The sequence below is a fragment of the Saimiri boliviensis genome, chromosome 9 (assembly GCF_048565385.1).
Source record: "Saimiri boliviensis isolate mSaiBol1 chromosome 9, mSaiBol1.pri, whole genome shotgun sequence".
Taxonomy (NCBI): Eukaryota; Metazoa; Chordata; class Mammalia; order Primates; family Cebidae; genus Saimiri; species Saimiri boliviensis.
Genome location: NC_133457.1, coordinates 79,676,681 through 79,693,336, shown reverse-complemented (window position 1 = coordinate 79,693,336; position 16,656 = coordinate 79,676,681). Strand labels below are relative to the sequence as shown.

At 45.8% G+C, this 16,656-nt stretch overlaps 1 protein-coding gene across 1 annotated transcript in view; it reads left to right on the top strand.

Moving 5' to 3' along the window:
* Window positions 1–8,834, top strand: part of PCSK2 (proprotein convertase subtilisin/kexin type 2) — a 250,070-nt gene extending 241,236 nt beyond the window's left edge. The window contains exon 12 of the mRNA XM_003933180.4: window positions 5,834–8,834. Within this exon, the coding sequence (XP_003933229.1) occupies window positions 5,834–6,320 (487 nt within the window). The 3' untranslated portion in view covers window positions 6,321–8,834. The remainder of the gene's footprint in view (window positions 1–5,833) is intronic.
* The last annotated feature ends 7,822 nt before the right edge of the window (window positions 8,835–16,656 follow it).

The window sequence follows — 16,656 nt, the reverse complement described above, 5'->3', positions numbered from 1 at the left end:
AACACAGAAAGCATTCCCCAGGGCCTCCTGGGAAATAACACCTATTTCTCAACACAAGGCAGCTTAACCACTTACTTGCAACAGCATGCAACAGAATAAAGATGCAAACCACCCCCACGCCCCCAAGTTTGTCTTTGATAGGACTTGAACACTAGGCTTTTGCATATCATCTCTAATAGGTCAAAGAAGAACTTTTTTTTTTTTTTTTTGAGACTGAGTCTCGCTCCGTCGCCCAGGCTGGAGTGCGGTGGCATGGTCTTGGCTCACTGGAACCTCTGCCTCCCGGGTTCAAGTGATTCTCCTGCCTCAGCCTCCTGAGTAGTTGAGATTATAGGCATGCACCACCACACCTGGCTAATTTTTATATTTTTAATAGAGATGGGGTTTCACCATGTTGGTCAGGCTGGTCTTGAACTCCTGACCTTGTGATCTACGTGTCTTGGCCTCCCAAAGTGCTGGGATTACAGGCGTGAGCCACCACACCCAGCCTAAGAAGAACTCTTAAACCTCCAGAAAGCATGCTTCATTTTCTGCAGCAAATAAGCTCCAGATCACAGCCTGGGAGCTAACACCCTGTGACTATTTTAAATATTTCTGCAGAGCCTCTTTTTGTTCCACCACCAACCTCCTCCGATTTAACCTTCTTCTAAATCAGCAGCTCCTGAGCATGTATCTCCTTTTTGCTTTAAAATAAGAATGCCTTATTCTTTTTCTTCTCATAAATGCAATACATGGTCACTGTAGGAAAATCCAAAAAGACAAGTGAGCGAAAAAATAGAGAAATAAGAAACATCCAGAAAATACTGTTCCTGTGCTTTCCCAATGCCACGATGCCAGCCAAAACCCTTACCTGTGAGGAGAAAATGCTGTTCTTTCTCTACCAAGTTCACTGCCTCTGGAATTCACAGCATGCTTTTCATTTAATTTCATAGTAACAATATTCCCGGAAGAATCCAGCCACCTGTCTCCTCTCTCAGGGGACCCAGCTCCTGTGCAGAAAGCAGTTCTCATGGCAGGGTGGGATCAGGAAGTTTTTCTAGCTGGCAGTTTCTCCATGGTGCTGAAAACACCAGACTCCCCAGGGGTAGCCAGCATGGCCTCTGACTCCCAGGCACACCCCAGCATCCAAGGCTTCTAGGAAAATGTGTGATTCTTAACACAAGTTTGTGTGTCTGTCCTTACTCACACCTGTCTTTCGGCTTTCCAAGGTACACGGAATATTTCTTTCAGCAGCCCTCCATCTGTCCCTTGCACCCTCTCTCACAAATGCATGACACTCGTTCTCAAGACCTTTAGCCTGGGCAATCTGTGGCCTGTGTTCTGGTTTCTTCTTGTCAGCCTCACTGTCCTTTCCCTTCCCTCGGTCTTAGTCTCTAAGGCCTTCCCCATGACCGTGGGGCTCCAGGGAGAAACAGATACGACAGCTGCCCTGGAAGATTCACACAGACAGGAACACACTAGCTCTTGTTTTTCTGCCAATGAGGCTCCTTCCTGGGACTTGAATCTCAGGCTCCTCTGCCATGCCCTTAATGTCAAAGCAGTCTCCAGCCTAGATCTATCTTTATAAAAACTTCTTAAGGGTTTTTAATGAAAGCAAAAGACGTGAGAGTAACTGAGCCCGCAAGTTAGAATGAGGCCTGTATTCTACATCACCAATGATGACATGAATATAGTCAACAGGCCTCAGACACTGTGCGAGGTATGTGGTTGTCCGTTTCCAATTACCCTTCTCTAGATAGATAATGCCTGTTTTAGGTTGAGTTGCCTGGAAGCAAAGCCTGAGATTCGGTTTGAGTATATGTGCTTTATTAATGGAGGGCTTTTCAGAGAGAACTGTAAGGGAGTGAGGGATTTGAGAGGGGAAGAAGCATCCCAGAAAGGATGTGGAACCAGGTATGTGCTTGTGACCTGATCCAACCATGGGCCTTGGAGCGTCAACACCACCACACAGTTGTCCTGCTTTGGGGCAGGACCATTGGTTTTATGTGTTCTTTTTTCAGCCAGGTATCCATAGACCCTGAGAGTGATTCTTCAGAGACCCAGGCAGCAGACCACAGTTAGCCAGTGCTCACAGCAGCTGGGGTGGTGCACAGCCCAGGGAAGGGGACCTGAACGGTCACCTTCTACCACAACACCCTTAGCCATTGTGTGCCTCAAGGTCAACTCAGGTTTGGTCCAATCCACATTTCTCTCCTTTCGTTATAAGAGATCATCCCAGCACTAGAACAACTCTTTTCATGTCATGAAAGACCTTGTAGTTAACTCACAGACACTTCATGTGTGGTGGGCTGTGGTCTGATTGCTAACAAAAGTGGCTGCTTCATCTCTGATTCTTAGCCAATTGAAGAAACGTCTTCTGTTTTCTCCAAGGGCAGCAACGCCATTTTTCTACCAGAGTTTCTACAAATTGACTTGTAAAGGGTCTATCACTATGACTCCAGTCCACAAGGGTCCTGGGTGCAAATTGGGACAGAAAGCAAATTTTCTTAGAATTCAGCTGGTGGTTTGAATCCTTAAGATAACAGTGACTACTGCATTTGACAAACAATTAGTAGCATTTCATAGTATCTAGAATGGTTGCTACTCAAAGTTACAGTCTTTGGTTGTTGGCTTGTGAAAAGTTACAGGAAGTCCTAGGCTACAGGATAGAAAAGGGGGCTCAAATTCAGCACAGAACTCAGAGCCGGGGTCTCTCTTCCTGTTACCATTCTCTGTTGCCTGCAACTGTGTTTCTCAGAGACTCCCAAAGCCCCTCTGGCTCAACTCTGGAAGGAACGCTCGATTCTAGCCTGCCTCCTTGTGCATGGAAACCCTGTGGTAGAATGTGATGTTTCCCTCCTACCTTGAGGTTCTGAATAAATATTTCCGAGACCTCCGGAGAGGTAGCCAGAAAATCTGCAGAACAAAGCTACAGTTTCCCCATCTGCTTTGCCTAGCGCCTGTGAGCCAGGCAACAACTGAATGCCCTTGAAACAGAAGTCCAAAAGACTCTCCTCCTGTTGCTGTTCTTATCAAATTCAAATTCAACATACATAAACAATTGAGACCTGCTTTGTCCAGTACAGAAGCCACCATTTACATGTGGTTATATAATAACATATTAGATTAATTAAAACTGAATCAAATACATTAAAGATTCGTTTCTTCACTCACATAATCTATATTTCAATTGCTCATCATCCTCACGTAGCCAATGGCTACCATGCTAGAGATTATAGATATAAAACATTTCCATCATCATAGAGCATCCTATTTGCCAGTGGTGGCCTAGACATTTGTAAATATACTATATATAGGAGATGTACGGATGTACACATATAGACACATTTTATATATGTGTATGTACATATATATTGTATATGTATGATAATTTATCTCACCAGCAACTGTTCAGAGCAGGAATTAATAGCTCAGATCGTGCAAATACCTGCCCACAAGTGGACTTTCAGTCTGAGACGCTGCACTATCCTACACAGCTGTCCACCGGTGAACAAACAATCTTTGTCATTTATCACCTTACCTGTTCTGTTTCTGACCTTGCTGAATAAATAGCATCTTCTTTGATAAATCCAGGTTATAGCCCCTCATTACCCCAACCTCCGAAGTTGGCTTAATGCCACAAAAGTGGATGGTTTTCCCAGGTCCTGGGAACAGAGAGACCACCCCCATCGTCACTGGGTCCCTGTAACTGATGGACACTCGATACACCATTCGGCATCAGCATCCGGGGCTGGGAGAGGGGACCGCAGCAGCACTTCATGAAACCGTTTAAGTATATATTTGTAAAGTTCCTCTGGAGAGTATTGATGAACTGCACTGTATGTTTCAGCAAGCGCTCCCAAGTTCATGGCCTTGGTTCCTAGGGCTATGCAGAACCAAGGTTGGACTCTGAGCTGGGTGTGCGGCCAGTGTCTTTTTGTAGATGTGCTCTACAAGATGTGTGTTTAACAATATCCACTATCTTATGCTCCAAAATAAAAGCCATGCTGAGGAAGAATATTTGCAGAGGCAATGGGCTAGGGAAGAGGGACCAGTACCATGTGTCAGGCACTGTGCCTGGTGCTTTGTACATGGTCTTATTTAACCACACAAGAACCACCCACAACGGCAGTGAAACTTTGAGTACTTAAATAACCCGCCCAAGCTCTCATGAGCAGTAAACATAGAAACAGAATTATAATCCAAATGGGTTTATTTTCAAAGTCTGTAGTCTTTCTATTACACCATGTAATCCCCAAATGCAATTTCCTTTTATCCTTCTTTCTAGCGCAAGAACTTTGAGCTTCTCACTCTCCAAGGAGGGCATCTCCAGAAAGGAGACTGATTGTAAAGACAGCCTAGAGAGTACTTAGGCTGAACCCCCTTCCCACTCTGTGGCCAGAGACCCCCAAAGTCTCCTGATCGTTCATTGAACTGTCTTTCACTAGAATTAATTTACCCATTTTCAGCTTTTCTTAATGGTAGTAATAGCAGTCACATTAGCAATAGCTTATATCTATCAAGGTACTTAGCACTTTGAAAGAAAGGCATTATGAGTTTCTGCCTCAGCATGGGTTGTCCCAAAAGTCCAACCTGTGACAAGACTTGGGTGCTGACCGTTTTTTGTTTCTGTTTGTGTTTTTTGAGATGGAGTCTTGCTCTGTGGCCAGGCTGGAGTGCAGTGGATCTCAGCCGACTGCAACCTCTGCCTCTCAGGTTCAAGCGATTCTCCTGCCTCAGCCTCCAAGTAGCTAGGATTACGGGTGCACATCACCGCACCCAACTTATTTTTATATTTTTAGTAGAGATAGGGTTTTACCATGTTGACCAGAATGGTCTTGATCTCTTGACCTCGTCATCCTCCCGCCTCGGCCTCCCAAAGTGCTGGGATTACAGGCGTGAGCCACCACGCCCGGCCAGGTTCTGTCAGTGTTTTGAGAAATTATCCCAGGTAACACATGTGAGGAAGTAGGGATGTAAAATAAGGGAAGAGGAGAAAAGCCAATAAAGGATGCATTAATGAGCAAGTTGCCACCATGGGCAGCTGAGCTCAGTCCCACGAGGGACACTGAATTGTCACGCTGAAGAATAGAGAAGCCAGTGTCAAAACCTGTCAATCACTGGGAGAGAGTTTCCCCTCAGAGGTTAAATCCCTGACACTTTCGGGCTGCCCTGCACACAGGCTGTGCAGGCTTCCGTGGAGATGGGAGAAAGCCCAGGGGGAACACGGGAAGGTTCTCGTTCCTGAGGTGGGAAGCAGTGGGGGTGCAAGGGAGCTTTAGCTGCCGGTGAACTCAAAGGGGACTTGGGAGACTCTGGAAAGGCATCACAGCATCTGCTACATTCTCCTTCCACATGGAAGATTCCAAGCATATGTAACTTGCTCACGGCCGGGCGGAGTGGCTCACACCTGTAATTCTAGCGCTTTGGGAGGCCAAGACAGGCAGATCACTTGAGGTCAGGAGTTCAAGACCAGCCTGGCCAACATGGTGAAACTCCGTCTCTACTAAAAATACAAAAAATTAGCCAGGGTTGGTGGCACATGCCTGTAACTCTGGCTACTGGGGAGGCTGAGGAAGGAGAATCACTTGAACCCAGGAGATGGAGATTGCAGTGAGCTGAGATCACACCACTGCACTCCAGCCTGGGCAACAGAGTGAGACCCTGTCTCTAAAGAAACAAAAAGATATAAGTAACTTACTCAGGCTCACACAGCCAGTGTGGGAATTAAACCCAGGTCTGTCTGATCAACCCCAAAGCCCTTGCTCTTTCTGCTACCTGAAGCTGCCCTCAAAATCCCTCGTAAGGAGCACCCACCATTGCTTATCCTATCTCCTCTCCACTCTGCCCTCAGGAAAATACCATCCACTGGCAAGTTGGTGCTGACACTCACAACCGACGCCTGTGAGGGGAAGGAAAATTTCGTCCGCTACCTGGAGCACGTCCAGGCTGTCATCACGGTCAACGCAACCAGGAGAGGAGACCTGAGCATCAACATGACCTCCCCTATGGGCACCAAGTCCATTTTGCTGAGCCGGCGACCGAGGGATGACGACTCCAAGGTGGGCTTTGACAAGTGGCCTTTCATGACCACCCACACGTGGGGGGAAGACGCCCGAGGCACCTGGACCCTGGAGCTGGGGTTTGTCGGCAGCGCCCCGCAGAAGGGGGTGCTGAAGGAGTGGACCCTGATGCTGCACGGCACTCAGAGCGCCCCGTACATCGACCAGGTGGTGCGGGATTACCAGTCCAAGCTGGCCATGTCCAAGAAAGAGGAGCTGGAGGAAGAGCTGGACGAAGCCGTGGAGAGAAGCCTGAAAAGCATCCTTGGCAAGAACTAGTGCTGCTCATCCACCTCCCCGGCGTCCTCCCTCCCTGCCTCCGCCTCTGTCCTCGCTCCACGTTTCAGGCAGGCACCTAGCAAATCCGTCTCCCATACGGGCGATTCCGTCTTCTTAGTCTGAAGCTTTGCTCACTGTCAATGATTATTTTCATTACAATGGAAACAATCTTTTATACTCTATACCCCAAATATAGCATTCCCAACAACATTCATGTCCTATGTGTGACTCTAAATTCTTTATTTGTCATTCAAATGGGTGATATTCTGCAAACAAAACTGGGACAGCTTTCCCCTCAATTTTTTTTTTCATTTCTGAGAAGAGAGAAGAACGCATTTTAAAAGCCACATACAGTGACTCCAAGAACGATTGTCCATGGTCTCAAATGAGGAGCTGTTACATAACAAGAAAATCAAAGCTGAGGACAGGGAGTGAGCTCCACAGCTCTGAAAGCGCAGGAAATACTGTGTTGTTGATCCTTTGGGGAGCGATGTTTTGTATTTAACGAGATTTGCCAGGGACGTAGGTTAAGGTGGTATAATTCAAAAGATGCCATTCATAGAGAGCCCTAGTCACTGCACAGGGAAAGAGAGCCAGGAAGCATGAGTGCTGGACATTTTACTACCAATGCCAAGATAATTCACTCTACTCAGCCAGCATGGTGAATATAAAACTCACAGAGTGTGGCTGTGCCCTCACCAGCTGCTGCTCTAAGTTATGTTAAAATCCACCAGAGCAGCCCAAATTTTTCTCAGTTTGTATAGCCTTCATCCCAGCCCCAATTTTCTGGGGCTCCTCACATAGCTATCCAAAAGAGAAAATAAATGAAGACAAGCCTGACAATACATCTGGTGAAGAGTAGTTTACTACCTTTTCAAACAAGAATGTCCTTTTTCCTAAGTCACTTTGTGGTTTCTTAATCTGATCTGAGTGAGAGGACAGAGGAGTATTTTTTTTAATAGCTTTACACATATAGATGTGGGCTTTGATTTCCAAATAATATAATGGGAGAGAAATCTCATACTCCTCCACATTTGGATGTCATTGACATGTTGGAAAAACGGCCTCTGTTCTGGAAGAGTCATGGGAGGTTGAAGGGGCGCGTTTGAAGCTGTGAGCACTATCTTCACATGGTTCTCCAGTTGTATGGAGCCTCTTCTGCCAAGAGAGGACCATGCAACTCATCCCAGAGGAACCTGAGGCCTGAAGGAAGCAAGAGAAGACCTCTGTTAGGAAAGCACACTGTTACCTTCTCGGCAACTAAGCAATCCATGAGACCATTTAACGTGCAACCCAAAGGTTATGGTCAATCCCAAAAGTCACTATTTCATTCCCAACTAGACATTACCCAGTGACCTGTCGTCACTTTGTTTACCTACACAGAGATTGGTTTCCCATCCCCAACCCCAAGGCATACCCATTCTCAAGAAATGCTTTGTCTTCAGCCTCTCCAGGCACCATCTCCTTTCCCGTGGGAGGACAGAGGTTAGCCTGGAGCACCTTCCCTTCAAGCCAGCAACACAGAGCACTAGGTTCGATTCCCTGAAGGCAGCCACTTTTAAGAGAGAAGTCTGAAAACCCCATTTGCTTTCTTTTCTCCCATACTGGCATGGATTTCTGTCTTCTCTAACACCTTGTGACCTTCTCTATCTCATGCTTTAAAGTGTAATGATATGATTTTTTAAAAGAAATTTATTACCTGTTGCAAAGGTCTTTTTAAACCAGTTTAGATTTCAAGAAACAAAATAAATGGAAATCATAGAAAATTCATTTCACATTAATGGTCTGAAAATAAACCAAAGGACATTATGTGTGCATGTGTGTATAGGTGCACACAGAAACATATATACATATGTAGACTATATACATGTGTGTATATATGTGTATATATACATACACTTGTATAAATGTAAATACACATATACCTATAATGTGTGTATGTGTATTTATTGAAGAAACATACCATATTCATCTCTAGAAGAATATTCAGAGAATATCAAGATGATTCTGGCTAAAGAAAAAGGCCAGTGAAAATTCAGGTGAAAATGTTCATCAATTCCCATTACATCACTTCTGTAATTTTGCAGCTCTCTGTATAAACATTAAATGTCTTATATAGCAGCAAAAATATAAAATAGTTGTCCATATTTTCACAGGCGTGGCATAATTTATAAAATTAGAAAGCAGCTTATCAGCTTCTTAAGAGAAATGGCAAGTTTTGATATGAGTATACAATATATAAAAATATATATAGTGCTATATATAAATATTTGGTCTCTATTTCATTTTTTTGCATCAGCATTAACACTAAAATATATCTTGCTAGTGATGTTTTGATGATATCCCTGATCCTAATGCAAGAGACAGTTATTTATAGTCATTTATTTTAAAAAATGAAAGTAAGTCAATAATGATTAATTGGGTTTTGCTCCCTGTGACAAAATTTTATAAGTAAATTTCAAAAGACATGTTGTAAATTAGGAGGCTCAACAATAAAACATGACCTTCCAGAAATTATGTGAGATGTGCTATATCATACATGAAAATACTTTCATCCTTTCTAGGGACAGCTAATTTAAAAATTGCCAAATAGAGATCTAAAGAGCCTGCTTTAATAAGTATGCATAAAAGACTTACGATTAGCATATAAATCATACATGAATTATGATCTACAGCAGTATTTTTCAAACTCTAGTTACATCCATCAGTGGATTGTAAAATCAATTTAGAAAGTCAGTTTTTAATAAAATAGCTTAGAATACAGTAGGAGAGAAGAAAATCATAGGATAAGATAGAATAGATCATGCATATTAAGGATAAGTATCGTTTTCTAAAACATTTGTTTCAGATGTGTGTGTGTGTATGTGTGAGTGTGTGTACTGGCTCACAATGTAAAATACTTTTTTCATTGTGGTTGATGGTCAAATCTTTTAAAAACACTATTTTAAGATATATTAATCAGGCTAGGCTAAGTTATACTATAATAACAGCCTCAAAATCTATATTAGTGGTTTGATACAACAAAGGTTTATTTATCATCCAGACAAGTTCCAGTGAAGGTTCAGGGACTCCCAAGGCCACACACTTCCATGCAGTGACTCAGGATCCAGGCTGCTTCAGCCTTATGGTTTGTAATCATAATACAAGACTGCTGCAATCACCAAGCAGAAGAGAACCCAAAAAGGACATTTATCCTCTCCTATATTGAGCCTGAGGGAGACACATGCAGCACTTCCATCGCCCACTGGCCAGTCCTGGTCAATAGCCATAGCTAAATTCAAACCAACTAGGAAATGTGTGACAACTAAGGGAATATTAGAGTCTCTACCACAGAGGGTGCTTGACATTCCCTTAAAACATATTCTTTTTTTTTTTTTTTTTGAGGCAGAGTTTCACTCTTGTTATCCAGGCTGGAGTGCAATGGTGCGATCTCAGCTCACCGCAACCTCTACCTCCTGGGTTCAGGCAATTCTCCTGCCTCAGCCTCCTGAGTAGCTGGGATTACAGGCACGCGCCTCCATGCCCAACTAATTTTTTGTATTTTTAGTATAGACGGGGTTTCACCTTGTTGACCAGGATGGTCTCAATCTCTTGACCTGGTGATCCACCCGCCTCGGCTTCCCAAAGTACTGAGATTACAGGTGTGAGCCACCGCGCCAGGCCAAAACATATTCTTAAGCACTGATTTAACATGGCAATCACTCTTCATGGATAGTACCATGAACATTATTACAAACTGGCTGTAATAATGTTTATCCCATGAGACCACAGACTATTCTAGAAAAAGATCATAATAATTATTCATAAAATATTAATATACTATATTTACCAAATTTCATTATAAAAACAATTTATAATTCTGTCCTCTGATATAACACTTAAACTCAATTATTAAAATCTTATAAACTGGGCATGGTGGCATGTGCCTGTAGTACCAGCTACTTGGGAGGCCGAGGTGGGAGTCTAGCTTGAGCTCGGGAGGTGGAAACTGTAGTGAGCCATAATCATACCACTGCACTCCAACCCAGGTGACAGAGTAAGACACTGTCCCCAAAATAAATAAATAAATAGAGTATATTACTAAAAACAGACAGTGGAAGATATAAGGCCCAAGGTTTGATCTCGTGATCCTGAGGCACTCCTTTTCAATACTTCTGTTAAAGATTGGTTTCCAAAAGATTAAGTTTAAAAAATTAATTTAAAAAATTCTTGGCCAGGCGCAGTGGCTCATGCCTATAATCCCAGCACTTTGGGAGTCTGAGGCGGGCAGATCATAAGGTCAGGAGATTGAGACCAACCTAGCCAACATGGTGAAACCATTTCTCTACTAAAAATGCAACAATTAGCTGGGCATGGTGGTGGACGCCTGCAATCCCAGCTATTCAGGAGACCAAGGCAGGAGAATCGCTTGAACTCGGGAGGCGGAGGTTGCAGTGAGCTGAGATCGCGCCACTGCACTCCAGCCTGGCGACAGAGCAAAACTCCCACTCAAAAAAAAAAAAAAAAAAAATTCTTATAGCGTTACTACCCTATGTCTTCATTATTATCACTATAAGTTAATGTGTGGCTTTCATGTGATCAGTGCATTTGTTTGGAGTGATTATATGAAAACCACACAGTGTAAGACCTTCAGGACACATGTAGTTAGAGAGAGAGAAAGAGGTGCTGAATCAGGGGAAATGGTGATCTCATAGCTAAAGTATTTAGATGCAAAAAGTTTAATGTGGTAGACATTTTTAAAAAGCAAAATGGGAAGATGAAGGATAGTGGTGGTGGGAGAGAGTTAGGGGTCCTTAAAACTCTAACAGTGTGAAATGCCAGAGACAGAAGATCTCCTAGGCTGCTCGGTGGTTCCGTTGTGGCCAGCCAGGGTGGTTCTTTGTCTCCAAAGAAGGAATGAGTCAACAGAAAAGGTACGAGGACGGAGAGCATTCAGCACATGGGAGCTTACAATAAAAGAGAGTCAGGGAGACCAAAGCTGGAAGAGTATCCGGCAGCTTTCAGGGCAGGGAACCATGAAGGCTGACACAAGGGAGAATTCCAGTCCCTGAAGAGCTGAAGTCTATCTATCAGGGGATAGAGGCCAATGTGTTGGGAGAGCCGCCCCCAGAGGGGGTGCATTAAAACACCACCACCTGCCAGTGGTCCCATTGCAAGCTCACCCACAGCCTCCTCCTGCCTTATTCAGCTTCCGGAGAAAATATTAACACCAGCCTAAATGATACAAGCAGCTAGATCTACAGAAAGCAACCCTTTCTCTATGCCTTGTAAATTAATTGGCTAGTACTTGAGTTTTTCCATCAGTCTCTTGTGCATTTAGTTGAACTCTTTCCTTGGTTTCAGAAAACCCTGATCAAATTTGGTTCTGGATTTATAAAGGACCTGGAATCCAAGTCTGAGAACCTGGGGTAAATTCTCCAAGCCCATGTGCTGACTTCGTTTTTCTCTTAGAACCGAGAAGAGAGTCATGTTTGTGAACCTGGGAATAGAATGAACTCAGGTGAGGAATGCGCTCCGCCTAAAATGTTGAATATTCTGTTGCTACATTTTTAATGCTCAGCCATGCATGGTTTGGGGTGGGACGGGGTGGGAACACAACTAGAAATCTCAGCTCCCAGTTTCAGATGCCAGAAGAGCCAAATGAGACTGGTCATTCCTTAGGCCTAATGTCAGCTGTTACTGATTTCCACCCAGGAGGCTTGGGGCCAACCTGCCCTCCCCATCCCAGCATGGGGTGTGCCACTCACAACACCCTCAGAGATGCCCCTCTGAATCCAAGAGGACTTCTCATAGCCTACTCCAACTGGATGAAGGGAAGAGGCTAAAATTTGTCTTTTTCTTTTCTGGCGCCACGTTCTAAGACCACTGATGGGCCACAGGTGACAGGTAAGCCACTCGGCAAACTCCTGGTCACAAGGATGCAAGCCAACATGCAGGTAAAGGGGCAGGTGTGGCTGGTGAAGGCACCAACCCAGTAGAGTTGAACAGGAATGGATCTTCTGATAGAATAAGTCTCAACTCAAAAACTCTGTTTAAATACAGCGTAAGTCAGTGTGGCTTTTTATGTTGTTTGTTTGCTTTTATCCATGCCTGAGAAAATGGAGTCAAGCATTGTATCAATCAAGTTACCAATCATCATGTGAGTTTTGGGGTGACTTCATTCACCAGCAATGTCCTAACCACAAATCTATGTTAGAAAAAGGTTAGGATAAACTTGATAGTAATGGCTACTTAAAGATTTTCTCTCTTTTTTTTCTTCTTTTTCTTTTTCTTTCTTCTTTTTTTATTTTTCTTTTTAATTTTGAGACAGAGTCTCACTCTGTCACCCAGGCTGAAGTTCAGTGGCATGATCTAGCCTCACTGCAACCTCCGCCTCCCAGGTTCAAGCAATTCTCCTGCCTTGGCCTCCCTAGTAGCTGGGACTATGCATGTGTGCCACCATTCCTGGCTAATTTTTTTTTTTTTTAATATTTGTAGTAGAGACAGGGCTGGTGTCAAACTCCTGACCTCAAGTGATCCACCTGCCTCAACCTCCCAAAGCGTTGGGATTACAGGTGTGAGCCACTGCGCCCAGCCAGATCTGTCTCATAAGCTTCAAGTCAAGGAGAAAACAAAATGGAATTTACCGACCTGAAGGTGGAAGGAAGAGACAGGTAGTGATCCCAGGTTAGAAGTGTCCTCTAAGACATTAACTGAATGTAGCGGCAGACCCTGTTGGTGGATCCTCTGTATCGGAGAGTCTGTGAACTACAGCCCGTGGACCAAACCCAGCACGCAGCCTGCTTTTGTAAATACAGTTTTGTTGGAAACAACTGTGCTTGTTTGCTGTTGTACTGTCTGTGGCTGATTTCATGCTACCACAACAGAGCTGAGTAGTTACAGCAGAGGCTGTGAGGCCTACAATCTGGCCCTTTACAGGAAAAGTTTGCCAACCTCTGCCCTGTATCTCCTTGGCCCACCTAAAGGTATCTCTAGACAGTTTCTATGCATGCCAAAGGCCATTGTATCTCTCTGCCCAGCTGCCAAGATGCACCATACCTCATTTGGAGAAAGCCAGAAATGCTAGGGCATCAATGCCCCTGGGCCACCCTCTCCTGAGAAGAATAGGATGGATCGCTGGTGGAGGGACAGCTCAGCTTCCTCGCCTCCTGCTTGGAACAATCTGAACATGTTCCACCCACTCTCTTGAAGGCTCCCCAGTGGGACGGAGCCCCAGCTGCCCACAGTGGTGGCCAGCTCATTAATGCCCCTGTGTGGACATGTCCCTTCCCCATCTCATGCCTCTTCCTCTCCAGTCAGGAGACAAAAACCACACCAGTGGTTTGAACAGAGAGAATTTAATACAAAGCACCATCAAATTTGTATAAACCATTGTTACCCAGTTAATTTAAAAAGCAAAAGAAAATACAAGTATCACGTAGACCAGAAAGTTCAACATTTGCGGGAGCTGGGGGCTCACACCATGAAGATGCCCTCCTGGCCTGGGCAGGATCCTAAAGCATGCATGGCAGCCCCGCCTGCCTCACCTGCCCACAGTGCCGGAGGTGGAACATGAGTGCACGTTTTAGGACCCGAAAGATGGTGAGTTAGACCTGGCCGGGTGAAGCCAGAGGACACTCAGGTGGAGGTCTGTAGTGGCCCCGATGAGCACATCGGTCATCTGACCTGGGTACAGGTACAGGAGGGCAAAAGACTAAAGAAACCACCCAGCAGCTGATTCACTCCCAGGTTTCCCTCAGGACCGCTGGCACTCTCTCGCAGAAACCCATGCAATTCTTTCCCGGTAAAACCAGTGCTCACAGGCCTTAGGGTTCTCCGCAAGCAGGTGGTGTGGGGCTGGTCATGGAATACAAGTGCCTAGTGGACCACTTCTGGTCAACAGGACTTCAAGAAGCAGCTAGCTACCACCTATGAGTTGGAATTAATATAACTCAGAAGTCTCAGAGGTGGGAGCGTGCTGGGACCCAGACCAAGCAGGGGCATCAGCAGGCTCGTGCAGGCATCTCTGCAGAGACCGCGACGAGGCTGGTCCTGCAAGTGGCGGGAAAACAGAAAACTGGACGCAGCTGCTGCTGCAGGAAGAAATTGCCACCACAGGGTGAAGAAGCTCTCAGTCTGTTTGGGCTGCTGTAACAGAATGTCATAGATTGGGTACGTTATAAACCACACCAATTTACCTCTCACTGTTCTGGAGGCTGGGAAATCTGAAATCAAGGTGCCAGCAAATTCAGCATCTGGCGAAGACCCACTTCCTGGTTCATAGATAGCACCTCCTCTCTCGGAACTCACATGCTAGAAGGGGTGAGGGGAGTCTCTGGGATCTCTTTCATAAGGGCACCAATCTGGTTCACGTGGGCTCTGCCCTATGACCTAATCACCTCCCAAAGGCCCCACTTCCTAACACCTTCACCTTGGGGGTAAGGGCTTCAACATATGAATTTGCAGGGGATATAAACATTCAGACCATAGGATTGCTGGGGTGGTGTGGACAAGAGCAGAAAGCAAAGCAAAGGGAAGGAGTGGCTTCTCCCTCCTCCAGCCTTTCAGCCTAGCCCCAGCTCCCCTCTAACAGCACCTCCCAGGGAGCAGCCGGCTAGGCAGGAGCTGGGGTAGAGAGGGACAGGTTTGAAGCCAGAGACAGGAGCGTACTAACTAGCACGCCAAGCTTCCGGCAACACCACCCTAACAAACCACCTGCACCCAAGACCTTTCTCAGAGTCAGCTCTGGGGGCAACCCAACTTAATCCAAACCTCCTTAAGTTATCTATTGATACCAAACCTTATTAATTAGCGTTATCTTTGGGGTCTTTGGGGTTACAAGCAAAGAAAACAACTCTAACTAGTGGAAACAAGGAAGCAGTATGTCAAAAGCCCTCAGGCCTGAAGAACCAGCCAACACCATCCTAAAAGAAAGACGGTGATTGGAGCAAGGCTGGGGACCCAGAAACACAGCAAGGATTGGTAGGTGACCTTGCCAGAACGCCCCCCACGGGAGACAAGTGCCAGCACTTGCAGCCTTAGCTATATTGGACTCAGATATCTAATTCCATTGAGACTGGATCTGATTGGGCTGGTCTGGGTCACTGGCCCACCCTGAGGCCAGAGGAAGGCAGAATATCTTGATACATTAAGCCGTTTCCAGTGTGGGAAGAGCGGCTACTCAATACAAAATCAGAGCTGTCGCCTGAGGAACAGGAGGTGGGAGTGGCAGATGTTAACCTGCTGCCTTATGTGAAAGGAAGCGGCTATATATTGAGGAGAAGGAAATCGAGACAGGAAAAGGAGGCCAGTGCAGGGGGCATTGATAAGTGCTTTTCTTCACGGGCATCTGAGACTCAAACCCACTGGGGATCTCCAAGAGAATGTGTAGAATATGCCTAAAAGTTACCCTAACAGCGGAGTGAGAGAGCTAGGGTGAGACACCTGCTCCTCCAGGTTCCGCCCACCCCTGATTGAGGGCTGCTCCCGGGAGCATGAATTCCCCAGGACAACGGGTCTGCCCAGCGTGTGGACCAAGCATGTGCCTGTGGCCACAGGAAACTCTAAGGCAGAGTCACGTGTGCCTGCCGTGAGAAGCTTGAGTACAGCCATGAACCAGAACAGCGAGAGTTGGGGGATCTGGTGAGACACCAGGTGGCTGATACAACAGCAGTGATGGGTCATTGACTCAAGTTCTGGGAAGAAGAGTGGGGCAGGGGCCGCATAGCTGCTGTATGGAGCCGGCAGCCTGGGAGAGTCTTGCTCCCAACAGACCTGAAGCTGCCTCAGGGAAGACAAGTTCGAGACCCTGCCATGGATGCTATCAGAAGGCCTGCTCTGAGCCCACGGTACTAACAAGCAACTCTTCATAAAACCAAAGGTTTTGTGTGTATTTCAAAGACCCTGGGGAGAGAGAAATGCAGGAAATAAACCCATCCTGCAGCTTTACAGGAGAAAACAGAACCAGACTGGGACAAAGGTGTGTCAAGAAAATGTGCAAGTGGGTCAAATCCCTGGGACCACTGCACAGACAAAAAGCCTGACTAGGCCCCAAAGTGTGCACTGCAGGCTGAGGTGCGCCTGCCAGGCGATGGTGTTTACCTGGTCCCTGCCTCCTACCCTGACCTCACCTCCCTCTATTGTCCCCTGCAGTCCCCTTTATGTCTCCTGGAACAGGCCAAGTTCATTCCTGCCCCAGGGCCTTTGCACCTGCAGCTCTCTCTGCCCGAAATGCTCTGCCCTCAGCTCTGTATGTGATGCCCCATGTTGTCATTCAGGTCCCATGTCACCCCTTCACAGGGTCTTCCCTTACCACCCAATCCAAACTAGACACCCTCCATCACTCCAGCAGGTCGCG